The sequence below is a fragment of the Bradysia coprophila genome, unplaced genomic scaffold (genome assembly GCF_014529535.1).
Source record: "Bradysia coprophila strain Holo2 unplaced genomic scaffold, BU_Bcop_v1 contig_732, whole genome shotgun sequence".
NCBI lineage: Eukaryota > Metazoa > Arthropoda > Insecta > Diptera > Sciaridae > Bradysia > Bradysia coprophila.
The window spans coordinates 3,017,600-3,032,571 of NW_023503972.1; the positions used below are offsets into that span (position 1 = coordinate 3,017,600).

General features: G+C 38.2%; 4 protein-coding genes across 8 annotated transcripts; 2 read left to right on the forward strand and 2 right to left on the reverse strand.

Annotated features, from left to right (window-relative positions):
- The first annotated feature begins 260 nt into the window (after positions 1-260).
- Positions 261-3,272, forward strand: LOC119084029. Of its 3 annotated transcripts, none has more exons than XM_037193851.1 (9): positions 261-438; positions 496-677; positions 761-868; positions 931-1,454; positions 1,560-1,716; positions 1,775-1,911; positions 2,544-2,675; positions 2,741-2,893; positions 2,956-3,272. In XM_037193851.1, the coding sequence occupies exons 1-9, from the start codon at positions 435-437 to the stop codon at positions 3,125-3,127; spliced, it is 1,569 nt and encodes a 522-aa protein (XP_037049746.1). In that variant the 5' UTR covers positions 261-434; the 3' UTR covers positions 3,128-3,272. The 3 variants fall into 3 exon arrangements, with proteins under 3 accessions (XP_037049746.1, XP_037049749.1, XP_037049747.1); XM_037193854.1 differs by having other exon boundaries at positions 517-677; XM_037193852.1 differs by having other exon boundaries at positions 262-438; positions 505-677.
- Positions 3,273-4,843: 1,571 nt separating this feature from the next.
- On the reverse strand, positions 4,844-7,072 carry LOC119084030 (cytochrome P450 6d3-like). Its single transcript, XM_037193855.1, has 5 exons — positions 6,602-7,072; positions 5,803-6,365; positions 5,553-5,736; positions 5,266-5,482; positions 4,844-5,205 (listed from the first exon to the last, which is right to left on the reverse strand). Exons 1-5 carry the CDS (start codon positions 6,979-6,981, stop codon positions 4,996-4,998), a joined length of 1,554 nt encoding a protein of 517 aa, XP_037049750.1. The 5' UTR covers positions 6,982-7,072; the 3' UTR covers positions 4,844-4,995.
- A 1,284-nt stretch (positions 7,073-8,356) lies between these two features.
- On the reverse strand, positions 8,357-9,258 carry LOC119084068 (TATA-binding protein-associated factor 2N-like). Of its 2 annotated transcripts, XM_037193909.1 has the most exons (3): positions 9,100-9,258; positions 8,582-8,747; positions 8,357-8,539 (listed from the first exon to the last, which is right to left on the reverse strand). In XM_037193909.1, exons 1-3 carry the CDS (start codon positions 9,115-9,117, stop codon positions 8,490-8,492), a joined length of 234 nt encoding a protein of 77 aa, XP_037049804.1. In that variant the 5' UTR covers positions 9,118-9,258; the 3' UTR covers positions 8,357-8,489. The 2 variants fall into 2 exon arrangements, with proteins under 2 accessions (XP_037049804.1, XP_037049803.1); XM_037193908.1 differs by having other exon boundaries at positions 8,357-8,747.
- Positions 9,259-12,709: 3,451 nt separating this feature from the next.
- LOC119084061 (MRG/MORF4L-binding protein) lies at positions 12,710-13,996 on the forward strand. 2 transcript variants are annotated; one of them, XM_037193898.1, is made up of 3 exons: positions 12,710-12,859; positions 12,940-13,338; positions 13,416-13,996. In XM_037193898.1, exons 2-3 carry the CDS (start codon positions 12,978-12,980, stop codon positions 13,748-13,750), a joined length of 696 nt encoding a protein of 231 aa, XP_037049793.1. In that variant the 5' UTR covers positions 12,710-12,859; positions 12,940-12,977; the 3' UTR covers positions 13,751-13,996. The 2 variants fall into 2 exon arrangements, with proteins under 2 accessions (XP_037049793.1, XP_037049794.1); XM_037193899.1 differs by having other exon boundaries at positions 12,720-12,859; positions 12,935-13,338.
- Positions 13,997-14,972: the final 976 nt, after the last annotated feature.

Genomic DNA, 14,972 nt, shown 5'->3' on the forward strand with positions numbered 1-14,972 from the left:
TTACATATAAACTTCGCAGCCGTTGACGCAATTGTGTGTCACCGCCTTCGTGATCAACTCAGAGTTGTCTTAACCTGTTCTTTCAGAACCTTGACGTACACTACGATTTTCAGTGAACTTAATTTTAACTTTGCAGAACGCGCATTTATTGAGTTATTTATGAGCCCTTAGCTAGAGCTCACTTTTAATTTTTAGGATCTAACGTGTTCTTGGTGATTCATTAGATAATAAACAGAAAAGCGAACAAAGTTTCAAAATTTTTGCGCTGAAAAACTTTTTTTCTACAACGGTCATACTGTCACATCATTTTCACTCTTAAACCATATTTTTGATAATCATCGGTTTATTGAGGAGTTGAGTTCTTCCGTGTTATCGTCCTTACATTTTGGACATTCAGCCAACCAATACTTTTTTCAACGAATAACTATCAATCAATGGGTAATTACTTGTTGTACTCTTTAAAAAGATCTTATTAAAAAAAAATCCCGCTTGAAGACGGCGAAGGTTATGTTTCAGATTTCTCACCTGACGGCAAACTGTTGGGCTTACTAGATCCCCTAGGTGGGCTTAAAATTTGGAACGTTGAAAACAAATTTCTTGTACGGCCCAATCGTCATTTACAATGTCAATATACGTGTCTCACTTGGTTGTCGGGGACGTCGATTTTCGTTGAAAACGTAAGTGATCACACAATTTCGGATCGCGTTGCGGTTGCCATATCCTTCTTAGATATTGAGCTTGAAATCACCTGTCCTGATAGGGTGCGGCAAACAATATTAATCGGGAGAATGTTATCAACTGGAATGACTTTGTAGCTTTGGGAAAAACTAACGGAAGCGTTGATTTGTATTCCTATGCAACTAGCAGTGTAAGCTGTAGATGACTTACATTCTAGTGTAATGTGCTAAGCAAAACTTCTGAATTTCACAGATTACATATGGACTTGCCTATTATAGTCATATGGATGCGGTTACAGCTATTTGCTGGGATAGTTCTAAACTGTTTACAATCGGTAAGGACCATACAATCCTCGTATGGTCATGGGAAGACTCTCACTTTGAACCTTGGAAGATCATAGCGCCGTCGATACCAACGGCTATTACGCCTTTATCATCCAACCGCTTAGTGGTAGCTTGCAAAGATCTACATTTGTGGTTGTTATTACCAACGAAAGACGTCAATCCAGATTGGAAGCCCATTGTTAATCAGGAAAATTCTGCAGATATCAGTTCCATTAAACTATTGAAAGAAGCTGATCAAAATGGGACGTATGTTTTGACCGCATCAAAACTGAAACAGGAAATATGTTTGTGGAAGATCGACAAACCTGAAAAGCTGATCACATTTCATGCGGGCAATTTTATTTGTTGCTCAATGCAATCCAATAAATTAATGATAGCAGCATCCAACATGTCTGCTTTCACTACCGACCTATTTATCATTGGCGACATTAGGTGTGTTTAGCTCAAAATTAAAACATCAGTCGGAAGGGGTGACACGGTTGCACCCAGTTAAATGATTTTTTGTCTTCAATTGCAATTGACATTGATTTGTTCCAGGAATATCACAAGAAACGATCAGAAGTGCATTCCAAATGTAACAGTGAAATCCACCAGCGATCATCAATTTGTTCCGATTGTGGTAGCTTCTTTGAAAAGTTCAAGAAAAGTCCAAATTGGTTACGGTAGTTGTGCGTCACTTCGTTTCGAGGAAATTGTTAGTGCTCAATTACCCCATGAAAAAATCCGTCTTAATAAAAGTAAAAATTTTGCAGACCACAAAAGCTAATGGGAGAGTGTTTCATGATCCAATGCCCCATCCGAATCGTGACTCGACATTAGCACGTATTTGTGATACTCGAAACGATCTGGTTCAATTGACGGTCTCAGCATTAATTTGCTTTGATGCAAGGTGAGTTTAATTTTGACAAAAAAAGGGACAGTGTTGTACTCTCGCACAAATCGTTCTCAAAAATTCAAATTTTGTCAAACGAAGCAGACATGGTCCTCAATCTGTAAGACCAATTAGAAAATTTGTTCCGCATGATTTCCGACGTCCTCCCGAAAATTGTAATTTCTGAATTTCAACAAGTCTCCACCAGCTTCCCTTGCATCTACGGAAGCCATTTTTGTACCATTGCTAACCACTACCGATTACAAGCCAGATCAGTTCTCTACTCACTCACTCTCTCTGTAGCCGTAGGTGCCGTGGATTCCGCTGCTCCAAATGGAGCTGCAGTTGTAACTAAAAAAATGAACCTTTATTGAATTTGTTCAGCGCTACAAACTCATTAAGAATGTCCACAACATTAATTAAGTTCCAGTCACCCGCTTGGTCACCCGCACCATGTGCCAGATTTTTCTCAAATTTTCATTCAATCAAGAAATTAAATCAAAGAAAATTGAAATTACAGGATGATTTACCTCTCGCGTTTTACACGCAGAGTTTTCGAGTTTCCTATTTGATTACTTACCTTTTGTACTTCAACTCCAAGAATAGTTAAAAGCTGCTTGTCAGGCCAGTTGATTCGATTTTATTTTCAGTTCAATTCGAGCACTTCTTCTCCACGCTCATGACAAAAATCTAATAAGCTCAACAGTGGCACATCTTCCCCAAACAAGCGTCCACAAGTTAGTGGAATGGCTGACATTGCTGATTGAAAGGAAAATCTGCAAGTGAGTGAACTGTTCACGAACTGTACAGTCTTTCTTACGCTTATCCGCGAATAATCTGATTTCAGTGTCGGTATAGCAGCACCTTGGCTGAACGCATTGTTACGAGTACAGCCCAACCGTTTGATGGCATCGGAAACGAATAACATTGGCAATAACCTTAAGCCATTATTGGGGGCTATTCAAACCAGAAGAGATCGTACACTGAAGCCATTATTGCAGTAAATTTTAAAAAATTCGGAGCGTAGATCATTCTCTATTTTCCGAATCGTTCTGTATTTAGACTGAAGGGACAGCTGGACTTACTACTCGGCCAACGAATTCACATGGCTGATAATAGTGCCATATCAAATTATACAAACGTGATCGTTTACGACGATGTCGAAGAGGTGGTTGTACCAAGATATATTACCATAACAACCGATGAAGAAACGGATATCTCAATCACCGGATGACATGGATTACGACATAAATAGCTGGAAGTCGTTCGGGGAGTGCAGGAACACCTATGTCCTGAATGAATTGTGTGTGTAAGTATAAATATTTTTCGTTCGTTATAAGTACAAGTCAATTATAAGCACAAATTGTTGGCTTTACTGTGATAATTGAAAATAATAATTTTTGTTTCTAGTTTAATTAAGTAAAAGGTCTGCACTAGATGATTTTCCACAATAAGGGGACATTCAAAAAGGACGTCCGCGGTTTTTCCGATATTTTCGACACCCCCCTACCCCCTGTCCGAATGTGTCCACTTTTCGATACACCCCCCCCCCCCCCGGTGGACGTCCGAAAAACGAAATTTTCCACCTTTTTTATTGATTCACAAATTGTTTTCGTAACTCAGACTTTACGCACTAACTAAATACTTTTCCGCTATAAACAGAATGATGAAATTGCTTCGTTACGACAAATCGTGTTCCTAACTTGTGCCTAATCTGGAGGTCACATCCTATCACATCTTTTGTGCGAAATCTCCATTTAGGCACTTGTTATAAAATAGCTATTTTGCTAACTTGTTAGTAAATGGGATGTTTTGCGCAATAGATGTGAGATTGCCAATACGAGCCGAAGGCGAGTTTGGCAACACATCGTGTGCGCAAAACCCCCATTTACTAACATGTTTGCAACAAGATTTTATGCACAGGAGTGGGATCTTCATTTTTTATAAACGTCAATTTACGTCCTTGTGCGCAAATATATATATGAGAATCCATTTACGCACTACTTTGATCGCACTACTGTGCATAAACAGATATTGTAAAATGGTATTAACAATATTATTAAAATTGTGCATGTACGTCAAATTAACATAGCCTATGTTCTCATCAGCTCAAGATTTACATCAACTTAAGTGGTATTGCAGATGTAAAGCATAAAAATTTGAAGGAAATTTGAAGGAAATTTGAAGGAGATTTTGCCACATTGAATAGAGTTCATAAATTAATGACAAACAAATAGAGTTCCAACGAAAATTCTTTTCGCAACGCTGGTGGGTGTACAATTATGGCTAAGTTAATAAAATTATAAAAGTTATCGTCATATGATTAACTGTATGGCATTACTACGTTACTTTTGACCATTTTGTTATACATTGAAAAAAGTGGACGTCCGAATTCGCAAATACCCCCCCCCCCCCGTTGTCCGAATCTGTCCGGGTTTCAGCTACCTCCCCCCTACCCCCTAGTCGCGGACGTCCTTTTTGAATGTCCCCTAATAAAGATATAAAAATCGGGAAATTTTCTTTTCGTGCACGACAACACAGTGCATCAGTCGATATAACCGCCAATTAAAGAGGTTTTAGCCAATTTACTGAGACCCCAAACCAAATAAGGTAGATCCTTCGAACAACTCTCAATAATAACGTGTCACCAATAAACGCGAGTTGCAAAATTCTTCACTTATCGATCAATTAACCTTCCACATACGGTAAGCATGTCATCAGTTTAATTACCAAACCTGTTGATTGGAACCGTCTACCAAGAATATAGGAGTATAATTAGGAACAAATTATTCCCAAGTGTCACCGATGGATGAAGAAGCTTACGTTTTACTTCAAAGATTAGGCTCCAAACATTTCGATCTTTACTTTCATTTTATTTCAAGTTCCAAAAGCAAATTTGTTCAAATTAATTGTGGAATATTCTTTGTTCGTTGAAATTTGTTCGTTTTTCGTTTATTCAGCATTGAAGCAACCCACAAAGTGCAAATCTTTTACAAATTTTGAGCCGATTTCTGAAGAGAAAGCCATTTACATGCGAGCTGGGGACTGGGTCTGGTCACCATTACCATTCGTTCGATATCAATATAAAATATTGTTTCCGAGTTAATTGCTAGCTGATCGCGGAGTTATTCTCAAATTAAATTCCTTTAGCGGACAGAGTATAAACTGTACTGGATGGAATTCCAGTTCTTTATCGGCCATATCTGGGTCAGCGAGTTCAACATTAAATTTGGACAGCACAAGCATTAGACCCAGCTTCGATGTCAATTTTCCCATCCTCATGCCGATACAGTTCCTGGGACCGTCTCCGAACTAGTGCAAAAATTGATATTTAATAACATTGCCGGCTATCGAAATAAAATTTCCACTCACCGGAAGATAATAGCAGCCCTTAGCAGTAGATCCGGTTGGGGAATCGATAAATCTTTCTGGTCTGAATTCCAATGGATTTTCGTATATTTCGGGATCGCGTTGAAAGCCAAGGACTGGGATCATAACACCAGTGCCTTTAGGGATTGTCTGTTCGGTGTCGGGTATTTTGTAATCGGCAGTGCAGAGTCGGAACATCAGCGGTAGAATGGGATATTTTCTGCGTAAAAGGAATAAAAAGAAAAGGTCAGTCTCGGTGGTGGTGTATGGAAATTCGGTCGCTCGATTACCGTAGAGTTTCGTCGATGCAATACTGAAGATATTTTAACTCGCTCAAGACTTCGTAAGAAATTTCATTTTGACCAGATGCCTTGAGAACTCTATCAATCTCTTGTTGTGCTTTTCTCTGTATTTCTGGATGTCGTGCCAGTTCAAATAGGCAATAAGACAAAGTTGAGCTCGATGTTTCGAAGCCTAAAACCAGCAATTTTAAGCTCAAATCTATCGGAAACAAAATTCCATTTAAAATGCATATCTCACCAGCCTGGAAAAATACAAAAACATTTGCAGCTAAGTCATCAAAACTCAATTTTTTCTTGTCATCGTGACCGCTTTTATCAGCATTGTTATCGTCTTTATCAACCGAAACATATCCCTGGTTTCTTAATTGGATTAGCAACTGCATGAAGTCATTCCGCTCGACATTGTTCTTCTCGCGATATTCAATCGTCTGCTTCACAACCGAGTAAACGAATTGTTCCACTTCCGGATGCGTTATCTTGATTCTAAACCACTTCATAGCTTGCGGGAAGAAGAAAAGGATCAGATTGCGCACCATGACCCATTTGGTGATTTCAAAATTTTTGGCTCCCATTCGGCGAAATATGTGATCCGGTTCGTTAACGCAATCGTTATCAATGCCGAATGCAACGGACGATATGATACTCGTATTGAGCCGGGCAAACAATTCACGAAACTCGAACACGTTCATGCCCGACTCGACATTCTTCACCAAGTACTCTTGTAGCACATTTCCGCAATCTTTTATAACGGAGAACATGCCCTTCAGTTTACCGCTCGTGAAGGTGGGCGACAACTTCACTCTATGAACAGAAAAGCAGATTGTGTAGGGAGATGGATGGGCGTCCTAACTGAATTTCCTTATTTTTCCGTAATATTCTAGTAGTTGTGTCAGTTGTATCCTTATGACAATCTGAACTCTCCCAATTTTTGTTGAAACAATTTTTGAAAAAAAAAAAACTTTTGTTCACAGAAGGAACTTGAACTTCACACAACAACTAGACTATAACGAATCTCCTACCCGAGTATTAATTAGTACCTCAGATCTCGCCATTCTTGTCCGGGAACATGGAACAAATGATTTTGAAGAGTATCATGCTCCAAGTCGAACGGTACAGGTCGATCATGGAACGAGCTAAAATCTCGAACCAAAACATTCTGCAGAAGAATTGGATCGTTAACAACGACTGCCGGCTGAAATCCCATGTATAAGCCCAATGCCTTGTGATGTTTATGCTTCACGTAAATGTTGTAAAAAAATTCACCGATCGACTTTTTCTCAGTCATCATAGGTCCAAGGTCACCAATTAAAAATTTCGGTTCCAATTGCACGAAACCGCGATTTATCCAGAATTTGTACTTGTATTGGTGGAATAGATAAACGATCAACAGCAACACAGCAACGATTGTGAAAAACATTTTATTTTCTTTTATTTTTAGTATTCTAACTTGAGTCTCTGAATGATATGACTACACCGAATGAATGGCAACAATAAACTGAGACACTGAGAGCATTTCAATTTATCAATGTTTTCGGTTTTTTGAATGATGTGTGTTAATGCGATTCATAAAAATATCTAGAGATTGTTCGGTTGTGTGTGTCTATTACTTAATTCAGATGTGTGTCGGTGTGCTTTGCTGGTTCAATCTACATGCTAAGGCTGTGTGGTATTTGGTATTAGTAACTACTAACTACGCAAAGTTCAGCAAAGACTATAATATGTTATCATTAAAACTTTAGAGGCTTAACCAAAGGCTCGACTCTAACAAACGATTATCAGAAGTGTCGGTGTGGTTTGCAACGTTTAACTGTTGTTGTTATCTGACTCAGACGCAGTTATCTTTCTTCTCATAATACCTTCTTGAAGCATTTCAACATTGTGATGACAGCATCAGCACAGACACACACTGCTGACCATCATTCATCAACAGTATAGTCCAATCTAAGGACATAGTCTTCCATCTCTTTCCCATTACTTTTACGATGCGATGACACAACGTTTCACTAAAACTCATCCAACATTCAGCCCTGCTCAGAGGTAACACGCGATATTCTTGTGAAAATGTTCATACGATCAAGAATGTTTCTATAACTGTAAGAGTAAGAGTAATATGCATGAAGGATTACAGCACAGCCGAGTATCTGTTTACTGTACTGAGACTTGTGATTTTCCCACTGGAATTAAGCTCTGCACAAAAAGTGTTTGGAATGAGGTTTGGAATGGCTCAGGCGATAATAGTTATTTGTTCACCAAGACAAAAACGAAAGATGACACATTCTGGCACGACCAACTTAAAAACTGCCAAAAATGGCCAGAAACTCAAAGAGTAGTACTCTACATACTATGTAGTACATAGTACTGTTCGAGCGTGTTGTGAGAACGTGGCGACGTTAACAAGACACGCTAGAAAATGCAATTGCAGTTTTTCCCTTGGGTCAGAAATCTTGCAAGTGTTCTCCCAGCAAAATGTACTGTTCTCCGATGCAAATTGAGGACTTTTTTCAAAATAAATGAAAAATGCCGAAGTCTCGAAACCCACGAAAATTCTCCAACCATTGCTTTGCTGCTTGGTAAGATTTCTGACCAATAATTTTTCCCCAAGATTAACACAACGTTTTTCACAACGAAGGCTCCAGAAGTTTCAGTTGAGGTTAGAAAATCACTATTTTCTCGCCTCCGCTGTAAACATGATTTTGTTTATCTTGACGATGTGTTGCTTATTATAATGAGACTCTCCAGTTCCTTTCAGTTTTCGCTTGTGATGATAAGCACCTCTGACGACAAACTAGGAATTTGTTTAGGAAAATAATTTATTGCACGCTTGACTAACTTGACACTGATAATAATCTGCACTTAAAAATAAAGGCGAAATTTCTAAAAAAAATATAATTTCGTCCTTGTCAACCGGTAACTTTATCCTCATCGCTAATAGTATCCATCACGACCCCCATATCCGCCGTGATGACCACCATAACCTCCGCGATGACCATCATAACCGCCACGATGACCGTCATAACCGCCGTGATGACCACCATAACCTCCGCGATGACCATCATAACCGCCTCGATGACCTTCATAACCTCCGCGATGACCACCATAGCCTTCGTGATGGTTTCCATGGCCTCCGTGATATTTGCCGTATGCCATAGCCATTGTGCACACGATGAGTGCCAGGAAAATTATCTGTGAAATGGCCACAAAGAAAATGTTTCAATGTTAGATCCAGTCGATATGTTAGTGATTCGACTCAAAAGGGAAATGGCTGGATATAAAAAATAAATAACATTTTCGATAGGTTGTTTTGGGGAAAGTGTAGAAAATATGTAATTGTTTCATCGTTTAATTATCGTCGGGTGTCTCTGCGATTGTTCTCACAAAGCAAAGAGTAAACGAATTCTTTCATACGACAACAACGGAATCGTTTAGATTCCGTTCAGAATGCAAGGAAGGTCTTATGATTACTCGCGGATTTTTTTTTAACTAAAAAATTATGGGTCCAATGAACGGGTTATAGATTTCTTATGAAAATACTTACAACAACTTTAACAGCCATTGCGACGTTGAATCAAACAATTAAGACAAAAAAAAATTAACGAATTGATGGACACAAATTTTGCGTGAGTTAACTCGAAGACTGATCAAGGCTGAATGAAGCAGTGGGAAAATGGAATTCATGTATCCAGTGAATCCGAATTGAAGTTGCTAACGTTAAACCAGTTAAAAGCAAACGTTTAGTCGAGATCAAGACTGTACACTTTCGTTGTCTTGACAGAGATGTGGTTCTCGACAATGTCGATAAAATTAGGCGATTAGCTGTAGTCCTCTTAGAAAAGCGATGTTACGATAAAAAATAAACTATTACTCACTAAGCACACGGGAAATGACTCATTGACAATATTGACATGAGTGTTAAAACTTATTTTCCGGGGGGCGTAGTGAGTAAAATAACTTACGTGATTGTTTGACTTTGTATTTTGAAAGTTCCAAACAATCTACTGTCCTTATGAAGTACCGAGGTGTTACTTTAATCACGGCAGAGTTACTTTTACTCTGCCGTGCTTTAATCAAAAGGAGTAAGACATTTAGTGATAACATTGCAATACATTTGCCGTTTCTGAAAGATTACCACTTCTCGTCTCTATTTATTACTGAACTACAAATCTAAATCTACTCAAGATCGTAAACTGAGTAGTTCCGATTAAAGCAATGGATGAATCTTTCGGAATTCTACAATTAAAATCTGAAAACATTTCATGCAGAAGGTCTTACACAAGACCGGAATTTAGTAACCAACATCAGTTTGTATAAGATTTTACGTAGAATGTGGCATCAATACATGTAGGGGCGTTGACATTTTTGATAGTTGGCAATTTAGCATCTTCAAAATCCGATTATAAGGAATGTAGATTTGGTTTTAAAATTCTGGACAATTTTTAGCCAATTTCCTCTAAAAGAATGGTGCAGCAAAGGTGTTTTTCAAAGTGAGAGTTAGTATAAGATAAAGAGTCTGCAATTCAAGTGTTTTTAATGAAGTATGACAAAAGTGAGTGTTTTCGAAAATATCTATATCGATCCATTGCAACCAATCATCAGGACCGTATCTAGATGGGGCGCAGGGGGGGCGGCGCCCCTCCTAGCAAAGTCATTTTTTCAATTTTTTTTTAATTTTTCCCATACAAAATAATTTTTTTGGACCTTGCGCCCCCCCTAGCGCACTCAGATTTTGAAGTCTGGCTACGGTCCTGCCAATCATCGTTCTTGGAGCAATTTATAATGGTTTCCATCTTATAATAAAATTTCCACATCATTTGAACTCACGCTAATAATTCACATGTTAAAATGTTTTTTTAAATTCAAAAGATGTGTATTGGAAGCAAATTAAATTCTCCTCTTTTCTTTGCCCGCCAATTTTGCCCACTGGTGAAATTTTCACACTTCTTTCATATAAAACATATCAAAATCTTCACTTTGGGTAACGGATTTTTAGTTCCTGAACTAAACAGCCTCGATGAAGCTTCATCGAGGCTGTTGATCCTGAACGAGTTCCAATAGGTTTGTTCCAAATAACTGTAAACCCGAACTTTGACAACACGAACGCCAACGATTTCATCCGAGATGAACATAACTTAAACGTCAACAAATTTCTAAGTAAATTTTTCGTTAAAATTTTCGTCAACTGGATCTCGTTCAGGAACTCTTCGTTAAGTTTCACTGGTGAGAATTTTGACACTTCTTTCATATAAAATATGTCAAAATCTTCACTTTGGGTCAAAGTATACAAACACTGAAGGTAATGCAGACCCTCAGCGGATCAGAGAAATTACTGATCCAAACTTTCAGGTGAATTCATTTTCGTATGTTGTCGAACTTAGTCATGTGCAACATGACGGCGCAAAATCCTTCCAATTCACCACTAAATACAACTTGACGCAAACGAATGTTATATGTGTGCAATATAACGCCGCTAAATCGTTCTAAATTCACCACTAGATGCAACTTGACGCAAACGAATTCATTATGTGTGCAACATTACGAAGCTAAAGTTCACCTGAAAGTTTGGATCCGTGTGTAACTGTGGATTTGTATTACCTTCAGTGTTTATATACTTTGCTTACGAAGGCGGGTGAAACATAAATCTTGACAATTTAGACAAGTATATTGTTTGAAAAGTCAACTTGAAATTTTTTTTCGTGATCAACTCGAAAGTGTTTTAACCTGTTTTTTCAGAACCTGTTTATCAGTACCCGGTTATATATGGCATTACCTCCTCACTATATTTACCTTGAACATAACCTAAACGTCAACAAATTTCTATGTAAATTTTTCGTTAAAATTAACTGTCAACTGATGTCGTTCAGGAACTCTTAGTTAAGTTTTACTGGTGAGAATTTTGACACTTCGTTCATATAAAATATGTCAAAATCAGGGAGCCCACTGGTGAGAATTTTCACACTTCTTTCATATAAAACATATCAAAATCGTCACTTTGGGTACAGAGAGATGCTAATATGACGGCTGGGACGCCGTTTCGACGGATAGAGGGAATTTGTCCATCATTTCTGAAAAAATTTGAACCGTATGCGACCAGCTGTCAAATTGAAAAAGACATAACCACAGATTTTTTTTAATACTTCCAGCATCACCAATTTTAATGAAATAAATTGCTAACATGATCCTTGTGGGATCAGAATGAACGTAAGTCCATTTATTTATAAATCAGATTCAGTATTCGTACACAATTTCCGAATTGAAAAAAGCAATTTTGGAGACCAATTTTTGAACGCGTATATCTCAGATAATACGAAAGTACCTTGCAAATAAAACCCTATACGTTAATTTTGACACCGATGCAAACGTATTTCCATATTCTGCTTCTCGAATCATTTTAGTCAAAAATTAATTATTTTGTAAACAACCGACCAATTTTGGAAAAAGTCAGCCATTTTTGACATTTCATTCGTTATATGAAAAAGGCTGACAAATTCCCTCTATCCGTCGAAACGGCGTCCCAGCCGTTATCTTAGCATCTCTCTGTTTGGGTAACGAATTTTTAGTTCCTGAACGAGTTCCTGAAAGTTAAGGTTTAGTTGCCTTCTGTGGATGAAATTTGACATTTCGAAATGACCTTGGAACAGACCTTGGAACCTATTCTCACACTACCAAATCTTTCGTTTTTCATGTCGGGGACACAATTTTTACGCAATTTTCGTAATTTCCAGTCTAGAATCTAGACTCTATCTAGATACAGTTCGTCTAAGCCGCAGGTCCGTTGAAAATTCAAAGATTCAATCCAAATCAAACGCAGCGCTGCGTATGGTTAATTTACGATATTTTAATGTCAAAGTGCATTGAACATTTTTGGTGTGAATTTTAATAAATTGTAGATATGTCCTTCCAACGCACTTTATGCAAAAATGATCACAGTCGACAGTTGTCAAATAGAGTACTATTTTGTATGAGAATACCATTTACAGTTGTGTGAAACACTGTCAAGTTTCAGTCCCCTATTTAGAGTAAGTACCACTCATGCTTGAAGTTCTTTGGTCCTCCGCATTGATCTTAAAAGTCGATACAATTCAAATTGACCACGCATTTCAGTCAGATTCATTCGTTCATTGCATCGTGCACACTCTGAAACGCGACTATCTTCACATCTGTTCGGATTATGTCAAGTTGTCAAATTCATCAAAAAAAAAACTATCCAAAACACAGAGAGAAATAAGCGAATTTTTCAGTTCTGCCCATTATTTTTTTTCTTCTTCTCCGTTTCGAATTATTTCATTGGAAAACTCTGGGTGAGTACTGCATTTTGTGCACTTTTAGAGTAATTAAAAACTGGAATTACAACCACCCGTTTCGATCACAACAAGATTAGATCTCAAAACGAATTTGCCACAAATCCGTCAAGAGTCCATGGCGGTAAAAGAAAAATCCGAAGCCGAAGAAATGGAGTGGAGCGCTGAAGAACAAGTGCAATTATTTCTAGCGCTCGGTGGTTTGAAACCGATCGGCATCAACAAACATTTCTACATGGTTTGCATCTGTGAACGATTGTCAACGGCACTAAACCGTGACATATCGCCGGACACCGTATGGGCACACCTAAAGAAACTGTACAATTTGGAAGCTCTCGATAAAGTGGTCTCGTTGCCATTCCCACAAGAGCAGCGGGACTTTTCGCTACCGGAAGCCGATTTCGGATTACTGATGACAAAGAAACTGATGGAGGTGGAAGAGAAAAAACATTCGGAACCCAAAACGGAAACAACTCGATGTATGTGATTGACATTGTATACGCTTGATGAAACCCCGGTACCAATTTTAATGTCATTTTCATTTTGCCATTTCTAGCAAGAACGTCGACACCGCAGCCACAAAGCAGTTCAAAACAAACGCCAACAGCTGCATCGTCGAAAACTGCATCAGCTGCAGCATCGAAATCAAATTCTTCATCCAAGCCATCAACTTCCAGTTCGTCCAAATCGACGCCACAAACCGGTAACAAAACCAACAACACTCCGGCTAGTTCCAAAGAATTGGAGAAAAGAGTCACAGCTAGACTGCTACCGTCATCGGACGGCCTGAAGCGAACACCAAAGAGAACTCGTGGTTCGACGTCCATCGAGTCGAACAGTAGTCCATCGACTACTCCGCCACCCATGTCAACGAAACGCCGGCGAATTTAAAGTTCGCTCGCTTAACACAAACAACATTCGTACACGGTCGATGGCAGGGATTTATATTGTCGATTTTGCGATTGCGGTATAATTCAAATCAAAATGAGAAGAAAAAAAAACAAAATTTTCCTACGGGGGATTATCAATCCAATTATTAAGTTTTACAAGACATGCCCGGATGGGTATAAAATGTATAATTATATAAATAGTGAACCAATTTACGCGAAGTAAATCTCAAATATTTCCTATGAAGCATCGAACTGTTTTATTTTGCACTATCAGGTGGTAAGCGATCGACACTGCCGATTGTTTGAACGGATAACTAAAGAGTAGCTTTGAACTGAGGCTCGAATTAATACCTCTCATATTTGCTGTCCACTTATACATGGGCGTTAACTGTATAGTCGAAGAAGAAGAAGAAATTTGAGTGAATTGCATTGCAATAAAATGCTTTGGGAATTGCTAAATCGCTGAGTGAGCTAGTTGATGTGAGTAAGGTTGGTAAATAACAATTTCGATTACTTGACCGATAGATTAAAGAGTAATTTAGAAACGAGTCTCGAATGCTAACATTTAATCTGTAAAATAGACGTTAATTGGATAATATTCTGTAAGTATCTTGATATCAAACTCGTACTTGTATTGAGTCATGTCCTGCGATAAAATACTTGGGATCGGGCTGTAACACCCCACTTATCAAATACACAACTTGTAACCTCGGAAGTAATATACTATTACTAGGTCGTTGTATGTATGAGCCGGACCTTGTCGGTTAGGTTATTTTACAGAAATTTTCACGTAGCCGTAACAACTAAATCTTTTACTTCTTTTGTTTCAAGTTGTGATTGATATGAAATCTTTTACTTCTTTTAACAAGTCGTTAGATTTCAGACTGTATCGTGCTGTAGATTACAAAGAAAACGACGGATGATTGTTCTGGTATATTCAGCGCTTTTATGACTTCTGTGAACAGTAACGATATTTGATTTAACAAACAAGTGAATTGTTTAAGAACTGTTCTAGTTATCGACTTCAACGACAAAAATGAACGGTAATTTCGGGCTAGCGTTCTTCTATATAGTAGAACCGAAGAAGAAGATTCTAAGCGAATTAAGAAGACCTACATATTTGATCGTTATATGTAGGAATTACACTCGCCGTAATGCCGTTTATAAAAGGTTGAATTACTTGATATGAGCTGTCTACAATCCAAGAGAGTAATTCCATTATC